This window comes from Cebus imitator, unplaced genomic scaffold (genome assembly GCF_001604975.1).
Source record: "Cebus imitator isolate Cc_AM_T3 unplaced genomic scaffold, Cebus_imitator-1.0 Scaffold39, whole genome shotgun sequence".
Classification (NCBI taxonomy): Eukaryota; Metazoa; Chordata; class Mammalia; order Primates; family Cebidae; genus Cebus; species Cebus imitator.
Genome location: NW_016107354.1, coordinates 9,905,537 through 9,923,794, shown reverse-complemented (window position 1 = coordinate 9,923,794; position 18,258 = coordinate 9,905,537). Strand labels below are relative to the sequence as shown.

Sequence of the window (18,258 nt, the reverse complement as noted above, 5' to 3'; positions counted from 1 at the left end):
GAGTTGACCATTTATCTTTATTCCTTTATTTAATCTTCCACATGTATTCTTAGGTATATAACTTCTATTACATAAAGAAGTAGTAAAGGCACAATGTTTACTTACAAGTTACATGTAGCTAATTAGCACTTTTGTAATTCAGAGAGATGAATGTCAACAATTTTAGAGCAGAGCTCATATGCATGGTCATAAGATTTTCACTGTTGCTGTGACTCTGCAGACAGTCATTTCAAAACAGGCCTCCCAACCAGTGGCATCAGAACCGGTGGCATCAGGGGAAGTATAAACAAGGAAATTACACATTATTGTGCCCACACTCCCAGAAATTTTGACTCAAGTTTGAGATCGGGCTTACAAATCTTTATTTCTCCAAAGCTCCCTGGGTGATCTATATGTATAACAGACTCTGAACCAGAGATGCAGCGCACCATCATTTCTTGATTGGAATGGATGCCTGAGAATAGTAAAACAACAAAGTTAAAACATGCTGACTCTTTTTAGACCCTGAAATTACTGATTTGGTGATGAGTGTTAAAGTTGACAGTAAAAACCATTACTCCAGTGTGGTCATGGCTTGAGAGAGCCATCCGCTTTCCCCAGATCGTGGATGGCCTTGTTCTCCAGCAGTTCCATCTTCTTGTCGCTTGGTCTCACTGCATTGTTCAGCATTGCTCTAACCACAGTCGCCACAGGCACAGAATGCCCACTAGCCCAAGATGCTGGTAAGGAGCCAAAGAACTTTCTAACGAACCATTCACCTGGGCGAGATTCTTGCCTATCACATAACAGAACTCTTAAAAAAAAACAGAAAGAAAAGCAGAGGAAGAGGTAGTAAATTGCACTGAGACCACAGTGGGCATTATGGACCAAACTGTATCCCCTCAAAATTCTAATGCTGATGCCCTAACCCCAATGTGTCTATCTTTGAAGATAAGGCATTAAGAGAAGTAATTAAGATTAAATGAGGTCTTAAGGATGGAACAGGACTAGGGTGATGGGACTGGGGTCCTCATAAGAGGAAAAGACATCAAAGGTCTCTCTCTCTCTCTGCATACATAAAGAAGGCCATGTGAGGACACTACCAGAAGGCCGCCTATCTGCCAGCCAGGAAAAGAGGCTTCACCAGATATCAACCCTGAGGGCACCTTGATCTTGGACTTCCAATCTCCAGACCATGTGAAAATAAATATCTGTTGTTTAAGCTACCCAATCTGTGTGGTATTCTGTTATGGCAACTGGGGGAGATTAATACAGTAGATTTAAGGTTTTATTTGGTGCATGAAGAGGATTCAAGAAGGCAGCAAATGCTGCCCAGGAAGTTCCAGACTATTCTGAAGTGGGCCACCATCTACCCTTTCTAAGCAAAAAGGTGTGTCCTTCAGAGAAGCAATCCACCTCTAGCCAATGTCTTTCATATCTTAGATATTTTAGCTGTCAGCCTTCTAGCATCTAGGGAGTAACCAACAGTGGCATACTCTCAAACAGTATACATACTGTACTTACCCAGGCCTAAATACAGAGTAACGATCAAATTTTAATTCTTCAACCCTAGCTTCCACTTCTCCCTATTCAGAAAAAACACATTTTTAGTATTTAATCAAGACCAGCTCATCTGTGTGAAGTTTAAGACAGAATAATTTGCGGTTTTGAAGATAATCTGCTTTTGCAGTTCTCAATACTCAAAATATATAGAATTTTAGGTTCCAAGGAGTTTGGGATATTAAGAAAGAGATCATTTAATCTCGATATGTAGTAGTGCATTTAAAAGATCCACTAAATGAGTGAATGGCTGCATAGTCAGTCCTCTCACTTTATTGATATTAAAACAGATTCAGTTAGTACAATCATAAAAGAAAATCCTCCCTTTAGTCCAGAAATCATGTTGCATGCTAGCAGACACTAACCTTTTTTTGGTTTATAGGTAGTTCCAGTGGGTCAGAAAACCCATAGACCCACCATATTACTCACTTCTTAAACCCCACAAAATTTTAAGACAGACAGATTATGTCTAGATGATGCTTTAAATCTAATTTGTTAAAGCATGAATTTTCATGGCAGGCATCTCTGGAAACAAAATCTTTGAGGAGCTCCGACCACAGGCACGTTCAAAGGCCTGTGAACTACCACTCACACAGTGATCCAGTCTTCCTTCTCTGCCTGTGTGTACCACTCAATTGGCATATAACCTGTCACATCATAGACTCATATACCTATTTTTAAATATCTTTGTCTTCTTTAAAATTTTTTTATTATTTTTTAAAATTTATTTATTTTTGTAACAGAATCTCACTCTGTCACCCAGGCTAGAGTGCAATGGCACCATCTTGGCTCACTGCAACCTCGATCTCCTGGGTTCAAGCAATTCTTCCGCCTCAGCCTCTCGAGTAGCTGGGATTACAGGTACCCGCCATCATGCCCAGCTAATTTTTGTATTTTTAGTAGTGATGAGGTTTCACCATGTTGGCCAGGCTGGTCTTGAACTCCTGATCGCAAATGATCCAACCACCTGGGCCTCCCAAAGTGCTGGGATTACAGGCGTGAGCCCGCCATGCTCGGCCATTCTTTTTTTTTTTTAATAGGTGGTTTTTAGAGTAGATACAGAACTGTGCAACCTTCATCATAATCTAAGTTTTAAAATATTTCATCACCCTGAAAAGAAATCCCATATCATTAGCAGTCACTCCCCATACCCTGCCCTCTGGGGACCTAGTCAACCACTAGTCTACCTTCTATCTCTATAGATCTGCCTATTCTGGACATTTCATATGAATGGAATCATATAATATGTGGCCTTTTGTGACTGGCCCCTTACACTTAGTATAATTTTCAAGGTTCACCCATGTTGTAGTGTGTATCATTTCTTTTTATAGCTGAATAACATTCACTGTATGAATATATCACATTTTATTCATCTATTCATTAGTCGATGGCCATCTAGGTTGTTCCCACTCTTTGGCCATTATCAATAATGCTGCTATGAACAGTCATACACTAGTTTTTATGTGGACACACATTTCTTAGCCTTTTAGAAGATGTGTTTAGTCTCTATTAGCAGTGTGCATAAAAGGGATACCATAGCAGGCTGAGACTATGAAAGTCCTGTTGCAAGGTTGGCCCCTGGCTTGTGCTTGCAAACTTGGATTTTGGGTGTGTTCCCACCATTCCCTATCTGATAAGGATAACGTACTATGCCTAAACTCTCTGTACAAACAATGTGGTTTATACTGAAAACTTGCTTTTCTTCTGGAGGGCTGCAATTTTGCTAGGCTGATGTGCCTATGTAACTGGCTCCCATAAAAACCCTGCATTCCTAGGCTCAGATGAGTTTCTCTGGCAGAAAACATTCATTGCTGGAGATATTAAGTGCATCCTGTGCAAGATCTATTGGAAGCGGCCTCTTGCAAGCTTGTACCTACTTTCTTCCAGACTTCACCCTACACACCTTTTCCCTTTGCTGATTTTGCTCTATATCCTTTCAATATAATAAGTTGTAGCTGTGAGTATGACTATAGGCTGAGTCCTAAGAAACCTTCCAGTGAATTCCCAAACTTGAGGGTGTTTTTGGGGATCCCCCAATACAAGCAGATTATAAACTCCTTAAGATCAAGGATGATACCCAATAATAAAGTATCACATCTGGAAAGCGTACCTTCATCCTGAACAGATGAGGAAACCAAAGCTTATAAACCCTGTGAACAGAGGATAGGGCCCATCTAGTGCTCTGGGCTCCATACCCCGACACATCTCCCCACAGCATCAGCAGAGTGCCCATAAAGCACATGATTGATCCAGGCCCCCAGAGCTGGCCCACCATGAATGAATGCAACTGAAACTTCATTGAGTAGAATAAACGTTCCTAATGAATATTTATTGCTATGTAAATGCTAATTATCATGAAGGAGCTAGACATAGGAACCCATAAAGAATGGTGCAAGGACTTAAAGGTATTTTGCCTGGGAAACATAGAGTTAAGGAGGCCATAATCTCCAAATGTCTTAAAAACTACAATGCAAAAGAAAGACTGGACTTGTTTTTGTTATTTTAAAAGGCAGAACTGATAACAATTAGGATTTACTTAGCAATAAATTTCACTTCAAGGTAAAGACTTTTGGACAAGTGGATCTGACCAAAAATAGAAAAAGTTGGCTAATGAGATAGTAAACTCTGTTGTGCTGGAGGTATTTAAGCAGAAGCGAGATGAACTTCTATAAAAGGACTTCACTTAGGAAAAGTCTATGGCTGAATGACCTCTGTGGCTCTGCTTCTTAAACTGTGGGCACTTGGGGTACAATGGGAGGCACACAAACACAAAGCCTTGCCTTATCTTCCGGCAGCATCAACTTAACTCAAAGGTTAGTTAATAGAAACCTTTTAAATTAAAATAAACAGGGATATGTATAGTACTAAGAATAGCAAAATGTGCATAAATTTTTGAAAGATAAAATAAGACTTTTAATAAAGTTGAGGCCAGGTGCAGTGGCTCATGCTTGTAATCCCAACACTTTGGGAGGCTGAGATGGATTGCTTGAACTCAAGAGTTTGACAACAGCCTAGGCAAGATGGCGAAACCTCATCTCTACCAAAAATACAAAAATTAGCCAGACATGGTGGCTTGTGCCTGTAGTCCCAGCTACTTGGGGGGTTGAGATGCGAGGATCACTTGATTCTCCAGAAAGCGGAGGTTGCAGTAAGCCAAGATCACACCATTAAACTCCAGCTTGGGAACCTGTCTCAAAAAAAAAAAAAAAGAAAGAAAGAAAAAGAAAAGAAAAAGTTGAGCTTATAAACAGAATATTGCTTTGGAATAGATGTCTTCAAATCTCCAGACAAATAAAAGCTCTTCTTTCATCTCAGCCATTAAGGAAACTGATGGAAAAGTTTAAGAATCACTGCCTCCAAGTCTCTTCCAATGCTAAGTTGCCATCCTGACAGTCAAGGCCGGAGATGCCATATCTCATTCCATTTGTTGCTGGATAATTAATAGAGAGGAAGACATTGGAAATTATCTTTCAAATCATTCCTGTTTACTAAATATATTCCTGCAGTCCTGTAGCCATAAAAATGCATAATATAATGTATTTGATGTTTTTTGTATTATATAGAATTTTGTATTCTTTAGTACCACCAAATAGCTAGGGTTCTTTAAAGTGTATGAAAGACAGAAACATGCACAAACCTTAACTTGTAGATATAAAAAACTGCTTGACTTATCAGCTCCTTTAGAGGATAGCAAGTTGAAATGTTTGCACCCTCCAGCTTTTGCCAGCTCTGCAGACCTCAGCACATAATCTCGGTCAACCCGAACAAATCCCTCCTGAGGGGGAAAAGGACGTGAGTTATTTCCAAAAAGCAGCAAGTTCATCTTAAAGATTACTACTTGGCTTGGGTAGCAGGCTGGGAGGCCTGGAGAGATGGAGATCTAAATAAAATGTGTCCAAGCAATACGTGAAACTCAGGCTTAGACCTTGGGAAAGGCTCCAGGTCTGGTCCTCCGGATAGACATACCAGCTGTAGCAGCAAGGCTGGACTGCAATAAAGAAACAAGGACGATGACATTGAAACACAGACACCAAACAAATCTGCAAAGAACTAAGGGAACAATAAGACCAGGCTGAGAAATTATTTTTAAGCCACACATATTTTTCTTTGTCTTAATAACTTTACAACTTACACTTTTCTATGTTTTCTCTTTCTTTTTTGTTCTGTGCTGATTCTCACGTGGTAGGGTCTCTGAGTATGGGTGAGGATACTCCCCAGGCACTAAGAGAACAAAGTCTATTTAATTCCCAATTTTTCTGTACCTCACACATTAGTAAGGAATGCATCCTCAATTTTTTTTATTAGTGGGTCTATAATCAAAAATGTTTGGAGACACCCAGTCTAGATTCAATCCAGTGAAGGGTAGTGGCTGGGTCTTTTTAGTTAATTCATCTCTGAGCATCAGCACATGTCCAGCATATGGTAAATGCTCCAAAAATGAATGAACAAAAATCCAACGAAAGCAGAGAAAAGGTAAATCCAGATGGAAAAAACAGAACTAAGTGGCAATAAAAGGAGATGGGTAGAGAATGACACAAATAACAGAATATAGACTCATTTCCAGGGCCTAACTGAAAGACATGCACCTTTACCCAGAAAAGGGAATTCCATAGAGTAACGGTCTCTTGAGACTACCATAAATTCTGGCATCCTCAAACCCAAGACAGCTGAAAAGAAGTCTAAAGTCTATTGAAGCTGAACTTCACAGATAGTCACAATCATAGAATCAGATCTTACAGTAGTAGGAAATCCAAATCTGAAGACTGGATTACTGCCCAAATAATAATTTTTTTTCTTTTTTTTGAGATGAAGTCTTGCTCTGTCATGCAGGCTGGAGTGCAGTAGCGTGATACCCGCTCGCCACAGCCTCTGCTTCCCGGGTTCAAGCAATTCTCCTAGAAGCGATTCTCTTGCCTCAGCCTCCTGAGTAGATGGGATTATAGGCATGCAACACCATGCCCGGTTAATTTTTGTATTTTAGTAGAGGCAGGGTTTCACCATATTAGCCAGGCTGGCCTTGAATTCCTGACCTCAGGTGATCTGCATGCCTCGGCCTTCCGAAGTGCTGGGATTACAGGCATGAGCCACCCATGCCTGGCCTGATTTTTCATTTGAAAATTTGCTCTGTAGTAGTAACTGATTCTAAATGTTCTATTTGGTATGGTGATATGTATCTTTCATGGAATGTTAGAAGGGACCTCAGGAAATATTACATCCAGTTCCCTCATGATGTAGATGGGAACCAAGGTCCAATGGTCAGGCTGCCAGCTGGGAAGTAGGAGAGCTGACAGCAGAGTGCAGATTCTGGACTCTGAGCAGTGCTCTTTTCCCTGTACCCATGTTCCATCTTATCTCCCACTCTCTCACTGATGAAAATGACTAATCCGTAATTAGGGTAGGAAGAATAATGGCCCCTCAAAGATGCCCACGTCCTAATCTTTGTGAATATGTTAGGTTACATGACAATAGGGAATTCCATCATAGATGGCATTTAGGCAGAAGCAAGATGAATCATGCTAAAAGAACAATGACAAAAAAAAAAAAACTGAATTTATTTCACTAGTCAACTGTGCAATTTTGTTGTGAGTAATAAACCCGTTATTAAAATCAGAGTTCTAGTGAACCAGCATGAGGGGAAGAAATAGATGTGGAAGAGAAATTCAGTGTTTTTGAAATTCAGCGTTTAGAATTAGGGTGCTAATCAGCTGACCTTGAAATACAGATGTTAGTCTGAATTATCCACATGGGCCCAGTGTAATCACAAGGGCCCTTAAAAGTAAAAGAGGGACACAGAGAGGAGGTTAGAGTGATGCAACATAAGAAGGGCTTGGCTACCACATTGCTGGCCTTGAGGATGGGAGGGGGACCACAAGCCAAGGAATGGGGGGGGCCTCTAGAAGCTGAAAAAGGTATCGAAATGGTTTCTCTCCTACAGCCTCCCAGAAAGGAATGCAGCTCTGTCAACACCTTGATTTTATCTCGGGGAAACCCATGTCAGACTTCTAAGATGATAAATTTGTGTTTTCTTAAGCTGCTAAATTTGAGGAATTTCTTAAAGCAGCAATAGGAAACTAATACAGAATTCAATTTTAAAACAATAGGCCCATGCGGATTTTCTAACTTTGTATGGAAGTATATCATAAAAGTAAACATAAGTATAGAGCTCAAAAAATTTTCATAAACTGAACATGCTCTGCCTCTAATTCCTAGATCAAGAAATGGAACATTACCATTACCCTAAAAGCCTTCCTCATCCCCCTTTCCCATCACTCACAAGTACATTTGTAACTATATCCACCACCTGGAGGACACTATTATTTTTCTGCCTTACATTTTCTACCTTAGTTTATGGGTAATATTAACTTACCTTTTTACCCATGAGTCATCACCATCTCCTTTTGTGTTGTATACTTTGACACTGAATTCTAAACAACAGACTTGCCAAGCTGTCTACATACAGACTCAAATTCATGCTACTGCTTTTAAAATCAGTGTAAAGCAAACCAATTTTAATACTCAGCACATCCTGAGAGAGGTGATTATCCTCAGAGCCATTCTCCAGATTGAGACTTTAGATGTGCTGAAAGTGTGCCAAGAAACAGCCCAAAACTACATAGAAAAATTCTAAAACACTAAATTTTTCTTCCACATCTATATCTTCCCCTCATGCCAGTTCACCAGAATTCTGATTTTAACGACAGTTTATTCACAACAAAATGACACAGCTGACTAGTGAAAGACACACAGTTTTTTTTGTTGTTTTAGCACAATTGATGGGAAGGATTAGTATAGTTGTCTCTGTCAAAATACGTTTTCTTTCATCTGCTTCTTTAAAAATAAGGGAAAGATTCAGCCAATCACAAGTCTCTGAACCGACGCTGTCTCTCTCACTTAATCCAGAGCCGGTAAAAGGATAATTTGATTAAACTGAGACCCTAATTTATTTGGCTTTAGTTCTGGATCAACTTCTCCTTAATAGAGTGCTGTCGTCTCCAATTGTTGGATGAAAATTAAAGTGACATAAATACCATGGGACTTTTTCAATCTGATTAGTCAGCTAAGGCACATCAATACCACCCCAGCCATCAGACTCTGGCGTCCTTCCTTTCAACAGCCTCGCTAACAACTGACAACCACTCCTTGAAGGACGAGCACCCACGCTGCTGCAGAGACCCCCACACTTAGCCCATCATCCCTGCTCAATGGGGCCTGTTGACAAGGTGCCCATACCTTTCTCCATTGCTGTTCTCTGGACAAAGCTAAATATTGTTTTATTAGCAATCAATGGCTGTTAATCCAAAACGATTTCGCAAATCCTCTGAGCCTTCAAGCTGCTTATAAATAGGCGTTTTTCCAAGCCCACTAAATTTTGAATTTCACTTCCGTCACCCTGATGGCGTGGCCTTTTAGTTGGTGAATGAAACTCAAAGGCAAAAGGGTCAACAACTTTCAAAGACTTAAAAATCAAACTGAAGCATGAGTCCTGGTGACTGACTAGGAGATATCAACACGCACCAATTTTCTTTGGAGTGAGGAACATTCTACTTACAGATGAAAGGAGCAATCTTTAAAATCTTATTCATACCCTTTATTGTTCTCCAATAGCTCGATTAAAAAACAATAGAAAAACTAAAACAAGCTACTTCATATCTCAGAAACACAATTTTTGGAAAAATCGTACTTAGTTTCCCTAACCATGTGGCAAGATAAAAGACAGACATTTCTTCTGACAGTATTAAGTCCATATGTCATTGTGTCTTCATAAGCTAGTGTGTCTTACTGTAAGCTAGGAACCCAAGTCCCTTCTAGAAAAAGGAATTAATTAAATAAGTTCCCACTATAAAGTCCTTCCCCAGCACCCTCTCAAAAAGAATAAACACAGTATACCACACTCAGTAGAAATATCCTCATAGGCTCCACAAGCATCAAAGGCAAGAAATTCTCCAACTACTCTTAAGTCTTACTAAAATCCAAAGCTACTAAATATTTCGTCTAATCTTACTTACCAGTGCCTGAAAACTACGAGCAACACTCTGGCTTAAGAACAACTCATCCTAACAAGGTATAGTATTTCAGTGCTGACTGATAACACAAGTAAGCACATCTAAATGACTCAAGGTCATGGGGCCAGGCATGATGGTCTGTGGTTCCAGCTACTCAGGAGGCTGAGGCAGGAAGATTGCTGGATCCCAGGAATTTGAGTCTAGCCTTGGCAATACAGTGAGACCCTGTCTCTAAAAAATTAATTGATTTACTAAAAATTAATTTACTAAAAATCATGGGGATCTTTTTCCAAGAAGGTACGTCTATCATTCCGTCTCACTTTTGTCCCACTTGGTCATATTTCTGCTTCAGGTTCTTTCTCCTTCACTCCCTTTTCAATCCAACCTATAAATTAGACCAGAAAACAAAGATGCTGATGGACACCAAATGGTATAATCTGAGGCACCTTTTGTTTGTGTCCTGGAGGGCATCTATATATTTGATGTTCAACAGTAGGAGAAGGATCTTGGTTAGGGAAAGAACTCTGGATAGATAAATAAAATGAAGCAGATTCTGAGGATTCCTGGGTCAATCTATATGTTCTCAAAAAAAGTTTCCCATTTGGGGCATTCTTCTATGTTTCAGAGAGTCAAAGAATTATGCAGGCCAGTGCGGTGGCTCATGGTAATCCCAGCATTTTGGGAGGCTGAGGCAAGCAGATCACTTGAGCTCAGGAGTTCAAGACCTATCTGGGAAGCATGGTGAAACCCTGTCTCTACAAAAACACACAAAAATTAGCTGGCAGCGGTGGGGTGTGCCTGTGGTCCCAGCTACTTGGGAGGCTAAAGTGGGAGGATTGCTTGAGCTGGGTAGGTCGAGGCTGCAGTGACCAAAATCGCACTGCTGCAGTGAGCTGAAATCACACCACTGCACTCCAGCCTGGGTGACAGAATGAGACTCTGTCTCAAAAAAAAAAAAAAGAGAAATGTTTAAGAATTTTGCGGTAGGAAGGCGGGTTCACTGGTCATGTCCCTCTGACAGACAAGTAGGCAGTGGCCTCCAAAAGCTAACCAGCAAACTCCAGGCTCCACAGCTACTTGGCATCCAAACAGGGCCTGTGATCTGGGTCCCTTGAACCAGCTAGGACCTTGCCACTTCACAAGCCCCCTCCTAGACATCAAATAAAACAACAGAGATTAGAACAGGGGTGGGCAAACTTTTCCTGTAAAGGATCAGACAGTAACTATTTTTAGCTTTGCAGGCCTCCATTCCAACTATATAGCTCTACCATTATATTAATAGCACAAAAGCAGCCACTGATAATACACAAAGTAATGAGCATGGCTGTGTCCCAACACCACTTTATGTATAAAGACTAAAATTTGAAGTTTTTACATTTTCACGTGGTATGACATTATTCTTTTGAATTTTTTAACCATTTAAAAATATAAAGGCATTCTTAGCTCACAGGCTGTACAAAAACAGGTGGCAAGCTGTATCTGGCCCACAGGCTGTAGTGCAAACCTCTGAATTAGAAGAGTAGATCACTAGAATCAGAAGCCATGAGATTCTAAGAAAGCCTAATAAATGTTACAGTGGCCACATTAATCACATTAATGACATCATCCACTCAACAGCATCTAGGAATCTGGACTTCTGGAGCCTACTACTACCAGGTGAGGAGACAACTGGAAAGGTGAAACCACATCGAACCACCTTGAATTCACTAATCAAATCCTTCTCTTGATACAAATAAGGGGAAATGAACTATTCTCACTGGCATCTTTAAGTTTTTGTGCTCCACTCCAGGACAATACCGATCAGGTTTTTGAAGGCTATTTCAATCTTCACTAGCAACAAGTTATTCACTAAAGCAAGGTGAAGGTTATCTAGGACCACAGTACCCAGAAAACCAGCAAGGGAGGAGAATTAATACACCCCAATGCCTCTTGAAAGCAGGTTCAACAAGAAGGACAGAGTTGACTGCAACAGGATCTCCCAGGGAGCCTGCTAAAAATACAGATTCCAAGCTTCCAACTTCAGAGATTCTGATCCAGTAGATCTGGATCAGGGCCAAGTCAGGGAGCCAGTGCATTGATTCAACAACTATGTTCTGTGAATGTGAAAAGGAAGATTGGCATTTACAGAGCTACTGCTAAAGGAAATAGTCTTCCAAACAGCTGAAGAAGGCTAATAAACCTTTCCCTAGCACCAGTGTCAATAGAAACCTGAGTAGACCAAACTTTGTGGGTTGGATTATATCCCCGCAAAATGTATATGTTGAACTCCTAACACCCGGGACCTCAGAATATGACCTTATTTGGAAATAAGTTCATTGCAGATGTAATTAGTTAAGATCAGATCATACTAAATAGGGTGGTCCCTAATCCAGTATGACTAGTGTTCTTATAAAAAGGGGAAATGTGGACATAGACGGGGTATTCAGTGAAAACACCATGTAAAGAGACACAGAGAGAAGGCTGCCATCTATAAGTCAAAGAGAGAGCCTTGAACCTCACAGGGCTCAGCCTCGGAGCACTGACAAACCTGCTGAGACTTGGATCTCAGACTTCTGCCCTCCAGAACTGTGAGACAATACATTTCTGTTGTTTAAGCCACCTGGGTTATGGCAGCCCTAGCAAACTAATACACTCAACATCATAGGGAAATAACCCAGCTACTCAGAGGATCTCAAAACTGAGACAGAAACTCTGAATTTCTCAAAGTTTCTCTACTGGAAATCCAGATGGCTACGGCAATATATGGGGTGTTCCAGTTACAAAATCCCCGGTGAAGTGTACTACGTTTGCCACTAGCTTTGTAGTACTCATCCGACAAACCACTCAGTGAACTCTTTTCTACAAAGAGGACCACTGACCCAGAACACCAGCTGGAATAAACTTGGAAATCAACAAACCCTACTTAAAACACTATTGTTACTTAGCCACTTATCAACTGTCACCTCTTTCATATTGGCTAAAGTTATCACAACCTCCCAACTTTATATTGTACCCACTCCAAATTAAGTTTAAAATTTAAAAAAAGCCCTCAAAAACAAACCAAACTCTTTTCTGGTATAAGTGTCACCTTGCTTTCCACCATTAACCTCTTAAATCATTTAAGTCCTAATTCATTTCTAAGTTAGGTAAATAGTCTAGGCTCATTAGTCTATTCTTGCTTACTAGTTAATTACTTTTATCTTTCCAAATTGATTTTAAAGGAGAACAAAAGGTATTGAGTAGCCTGAGAGGTGGAGAACCAACCCTATTAAAAAAGAAAATTCTGGATAGTGAAGACACACAATTCCTCTGATTAAAATTGCATTATCCAATTTGAACACAAAAAGCAGTTTAGACTTTTCCCTGGCACACTCTATAATGAGATTTGCCTTATGTCATGAAAATCAGCCCTTCTATGCCTAATGCAGCGTTTTGTTTTGCTGACTCACCACCACACCAGGTTGGCACTTGAGACAAACCTGCAGTGTCCTGGAACAAAAGTTTTTCAATGCTTTTGGAGGGCACACCACTTGTGACTGTGCCTGGGACAGAACAGACTGTTAGGCAGGAGAATGACCCTTTCTAGGAGAGATAATGTGCCAATTCCTGGGAGAGTCAAACTTCTCTATAATCCATAGTTCCCATCACAGAGCTCAAATCCCAGCTGTGTTCCAGGGTAGAGATGCAGAACCACAGAAGATAAGGAAATACATCATACATCTTGATTGAAAGCATACATAGAATTATGATTTGCATCACAAGGAGGCCCAGAGAAATACATCTGAATCTAACTACTCAGTTGGTATAAATAAATAATTCTTCACTATATGCTCCCTTAATAATTCAGGTGAAAGGGCCTGGCTTATAAACCTAAAGAGAGTTCCCATGACAGAGTCGTGTGTGTGTGTGTGTGTGTGTAATTTATACATTTATATATACTATACATATACACTACATGTATATTATATGTATTTTTTTGTTCTTTTATAAATTTTTTGCTGGGATCACAGGCATGAGCCACTGTGCCCGGGCTAACCAACTTTATTTATTTACTTTTTTCACTTTCTTCTGTTTTACGTATTCATTATTGTATATTTTTTATTTTAAGTTCTGGGATATTTGTGCAGAACGTGCAGGTCTGTTCAGCTCCAGCAAGTGAATTCTGCCAGAGCGATAAAGTCAAGGAATAAATTAAATAAGATGTACCTGCATTAACATTTGACCAGAATCCATGTAGTAAACTCTGACTTCTAACTATGTAGTAAACTATAACTTCTGGACAGGAGCTGACTCAATTTAGAACACTATTAAAAAGAAAATAAAATGTGTGTTAAAAGAGTTTTGCGTCAGTAAAGACTGAATCATCACTGGGGTTGAATCATTGCTGAGGGCTGAGTCATCACTGGAGGCTGGCTGAATCGTGCCTGTGTTTTGATGTTCTATCACAGAAGTTTAAAGCTTGACATGAATAGGTTAAAGCAAATCGCTCAAGTGAGAGAGAACGTTTCAAATTTAAAACATTTATTAAGAGAAAAAAAAGCTGTTAATAGCATAAACCAATTAGTTTTACTCAGACATTGTAGTTTGCCTTACTCAGGGGATGTAGTGATAGCGATATTCATAATAGGCAAAATCATGTAAATATTTACAGTGTTTCCAGCACTGGGGCCTGAACTCAAGGATTACTTTGAAAGATGAACTTAACAGCACTATTAAAAGGATAGCAAAGGTTAGTGCAGCATACAGAATTTTAAACAATAAGGGCTTATTCACATTTAGGCATTGCAACAGGCCCAAAGAAAAAGAGTGAGCAGGAAAAGAATCCTTGATATTACTGGCCAGCAAAAAAGGAAAAGGGCAAATGCCTTCCTTACCGCCCCGGCTTTCGCTCTGGTGGTACCCAGGCAACAGAATCCAACATCATGACCTTGAAAGGCAGAAGCGTAGTCATCCAACTTTTCAAAGTCCACCACTTCTTGATTCTAGGTAAGGACACAATTATATGTAGTTTCATGTTACTTAAACAACAGACCAAAAACTCCTCTAGATTTAAAGACTAAGTTACCGAACATTACTGATAGGCCTGTCCACTTAACATCATCAAATTGTACAAAGTCCTTTTCTCCAACCAAAAAGCAATGAACCTCAATTGAAAATCAACAATACACACGTATGTCCACAGTCCATATAGCTCATATAACTGGACTAGGGGTAGTCCAGATTTCTGAAGCCAGGTTCAATTATAATCTCTCTCTGGAAAAATAAAAGACCTGTGTGTAGCTTACCAGGAAGGAGACCATTGAGGTATGATGTGAGGGCAAGGGACGGTGTCTGGCATCTTAAAGAAGACCTGGCTTCAAATCTTGTGCTTGCTACTCACTAGACATGTAATTGTGGGAAGTTATTCATCATACACTACAGCTTTTTTTTTCAGCTGTAAAATGTGGGTGATAATCTTTCCTTCAGTCCAATCCATGAACCATTTGCATTATAATTAGTCAAGGAGTGCTTGATAGAAAGGCATATTCCTACATCCCACACCAATAGTTCTGAATCAGAGTCTGCATTTTTTTTTTTTTTTTTTTTGTTTTTTTTTTTTTTTTAAGCAGCAAGCATTTATTCTTCACAGTTCTGGAGAATGGGAAGTCCAAGATCAAGGTGCTGGCAGATTCAGTGTCTGGTGAGGGCCTACTTCCTCAGTTAACAAGTGATTATCTTCTTTTTTTTTTTATGTCTGCATTTTTAACAAGCACCCACCTTAATTTTCATGCACACAGAAGATTAAGAACCTCCACCTAACCTTATAAGTTAGCTGTATAACTTAAAAAAGAAAGCATGATAAATTTCTATCATCCAGGAATTCAGATAAAATGTTAGTTTCCATCCTCACCATCAACTCTGAAAAGAGTTTTTTTGACACTGCATACACTAAAGAATATAAATAGAGTTTCACAAAGTACCTAGTCAAAAGATGTGCCATCAAAACTGGACACTCAAAGCACGGATTTCAATTTCAGTTTCTTTCTTTTTTTTTGAGATGGAGTCTCACTCTATCACCTAGGCTGGAGTACAGTGGCACAATTTCTGCTCACTGCAACCTCCATCTCTCGGGTCAAATGATTCTCGAGCCTCAGCCTCCTGAGTAACTGACATTACAGGCAGATGTCATCATGCCTGGCTAATTTTTGTATTTTTAGTAGAGACGGGGTTTCAGTGTTTGCCAGGATGGTCTTGAACTCTTGACCTCGAGAGAGCTGTCTGCCTCAGGCCTCCCAATGTGCTGACATTACTGGCATGAACCACAGCGCCCAGCCTTCAATTTCAGTTTCTAATTATTCTGAATATCTGACACAAACAATGAAGCCGGTAAGAACACATTACCTGCCTTTGCCTGATCAAAGATGTCTGTTTTAAATAGACAAGTCCTGATGGACCAAAGGCATTCACACCTCAACACAGACCTGCGATAATTAAGAACATTTATTTGCAAGATGGCTTGTTATTTGAAATGTTCTTCCTATGAAACCTGTGGGGCCAAATTCTGTAGTTGTGGTATCTTGGGATCACCCTATATTAATTTCTTGCAGTTCACAGATAATTCCCTTTAATTAAAGAACAGAATCTCCAAGAAACTCAGGCTTCTGACATTTAGGGAGCCATGACCATACAGAAGTCTGGTATATCATTTCTATAATCACGAAAATGTAACTTGGGCTGGGCGCGGTGGCTCATGCCTGTAATCTCAGCACTTTGGGAGGCTGAAGCGAGAGCATCATCTGAGGTTAGGAGTTTGAGACCAACCTCGCAAACATGGTGAACTCTTGTCTTTTCTAAAAATACAAAAATTAGCTGGGCGCAGTGGGGCATGCATACCTGCAGTCACAGCTACTCAGGAAGCTGAGGCAGGAGAATCACTTGAACCTGAAAGGCAGAGGTGCAGTGAGCAGAGATCATGCCGCTACACTCCAGCCTGGGGAACAGAGCAAGACTCCATCACACACACACACAAAAAAGTGTTAACTTTGAGTGAAGGGAATATTCCATTTCCAGACACAAGCCTGGGAAATCGGGCAAGGCAAGGTTATTCCTATAAGTGAATAACCCCACCTTTCACTGCCACAGACCTTTCTCACTCTGCAAAGCAGTTTCAGAATTCCTGACATTAGTGTGAAGTGCACAGGTTGACAAAATCAGCAAAGTGGCTGAGAAAATTGTCAAGGTCACCTGGGCTACCTCTAGAAGCCAGCTTGTAGGACCCTGGAAACAGTGCTCTTCTCTCTCAGCAGCCCCCATCCACATTACAACCCAGACCCAGCTCTACAGGGCTGCCAATGGAGAGAAGGGCTTTGCCCGAAGCCACACAATGAGAGGGAGGAGGGCACACCTGGGCTACAATCCAGGAGTCGGACTTCCGGGTGGGACTCTCACAGACTACTATCGGCCAAGTTTTGACGGCCTCTCTCTACCCCCACCACTGGCAGAGCAGTGTTCAGCTTTTAGGCATGAAATATGTTCACCTCGCGGAGTCACTGGGGGTCCATTTGAGTCCCAGCTCAAATACCCACCACATTTTTATAAGCTTCCTCCTCGAAGGTGAGCTTCCTCCTGCCAATGAGCGTGACTTTGGAAAACAAGGCCTGCTCCAGGATTTCCCTTAAGAGCACTCTGCCGGTTTCTCCGCTGGCCCCCAAAATAAAGACGGATTTATTCTGCATCCTGAAGTCTTCCCGAAGCTTCGACAGTGCTTCCGTTTCGGCCATGCTGGGGAAATAACATGGACAGTTGCCGGTCTTAGGCTGTCAGGGGACTGCCCGTCCCTCCCCGAGGAACAAGGGCTGTTTATCTGTTCGGGAGGAGGATATTGTTATTCTCCGCAGTCCCGGCCCAGGGGAAAGTGCTGAGTCACGTGCAGGGCGCGGCTGCTGGGCCATCCCCGCACCTGAGCCAGCCGACCCATCCGAAGGGGCCCGAGCTGGAGGGTGCGCCCAGGTGCCACAAGCTACTGGCACCACAGGGCATCCCCCACGGTATCCCCGGCCCAGCCACGAGTCCGGGCCCAGCTCGGTCCCTGACGCGGAGGCGTTACCTCGGGCCAGCCCCCGGCCCCGGGTCCCCACGCCGCAGCAGGAGCAGGGCGGCCACCAGCGCAGCCGCCGCCGCCGCGCTCACCGCCGCAGGCCCGGCCATCAGAGCATTCCCACCTTCCCTGGTCGACCCGGGGGCTGGAAGGGACGGGGCCAGCGCCTATCGGGCTCGGTCTTCCGGGTGGCCTCGCGGCGACGCTGCCTCGCCCCGCCCACAGGGGCGGGACCTGGGGACGAAGTCCCGGGACTCGTACCGGCGCGGGGAAGGTGACCCCGAGAGCACGTGCGCAGAGCCGAGACCTTTCCTAAGTCAGGAATCTGCAGGACCCTCTCCCCGCGTTTTCCCTCACCTGCTGGGCTCAGCTCACCCAGGCCCCAGCTAATAGACTTCCCAGACTTGATCTTCAACGGCCCCCCAGGAATGTCAATTGTATATTGGCCATCACCTCAAATTAACCGTATCAAAAACTTAACCCTGCCCACCCAACCATGCCAACCACCCCAAACAGGAATAAAACAAACCTATTCCTAGCGTCTCTTAGGTGTCACTGTCCACACACACACACACACACACTCACCTCCTTCCACCCTGTCAAGTCAGAAATCAGACTATCTCATTTGACTTTTTTTTTCCTAGCCTTTCCACACTACAG

General features: G+C 41.8%; 1 protein-coding gene across 5 annotated transcripts; it reads right to left on the bottom strand.

Moving 5' to 3' along the window:
* Positions 1 to 17,836, bottom strand: HTATIP2 (HIV-1 Tat interactive protein 2). Of its 5 annotated transcripts, none has more exons than XM_017525911.2 (6): positions 17,770 to 17,836; positions 17,087 to 17,282; positions 14,396 to 14,503; positions 5,177 to 5,314; positions 1,504 to 1,565; positions 1 to 793 (listed from the first exon to the last, which is right to left on the bottom strand). In XM_017525911.2, the coding sequence occupies exons 2-6, from the start codon at positions 17,279 to 17,281 to the stop codon at positions 568 to 570; spliced, it is 729 nt and encodes a 242-aa protein (XP_017381400.1). In that variant the 5' UTR covers position 17,282; positions 17,770 to 17,836; the 3' UTR covers positions 1 to 567. The 5 variants fall into 5 exon arrangements, with proteins under 5 accessions (XP_017381400.1, XP_017381398.1, XP_017381397.1 ...); XM_017525909.2 differs by having other exon boundaries at positions 17,723 to 17,813; XM_017525908.2 differs by having other exon boundaries at positions 17,608 to 17,800.
* Positions 17,837 to 18,258: the final 422 nt, after the last annotated feature.

Coding starts and splice junctions, on each gene's coding strand:
- HTATIP2 (XM_017525908.2), bottom strand. CDS start 17,708: ATGGCCGGGCCTGCGGCGGTGAGCGCGGCGGCGGCGGCTGCGCTGGTG. Junction 17,283..17,607: donor GGGCCGGGGGCTGGCCCGAG/GTAACGCCTCCG, acceptor TTATTTCCCCAG/CATGGCCGAAACGGAAGCAC. Junction 14,504..17,086: donor AGGAAGCTTATAAAAATGTG/GTGGGTATTTGA, acceptor GTCCTTACCTAG/AATCAAGAAGTGGTGGACTT.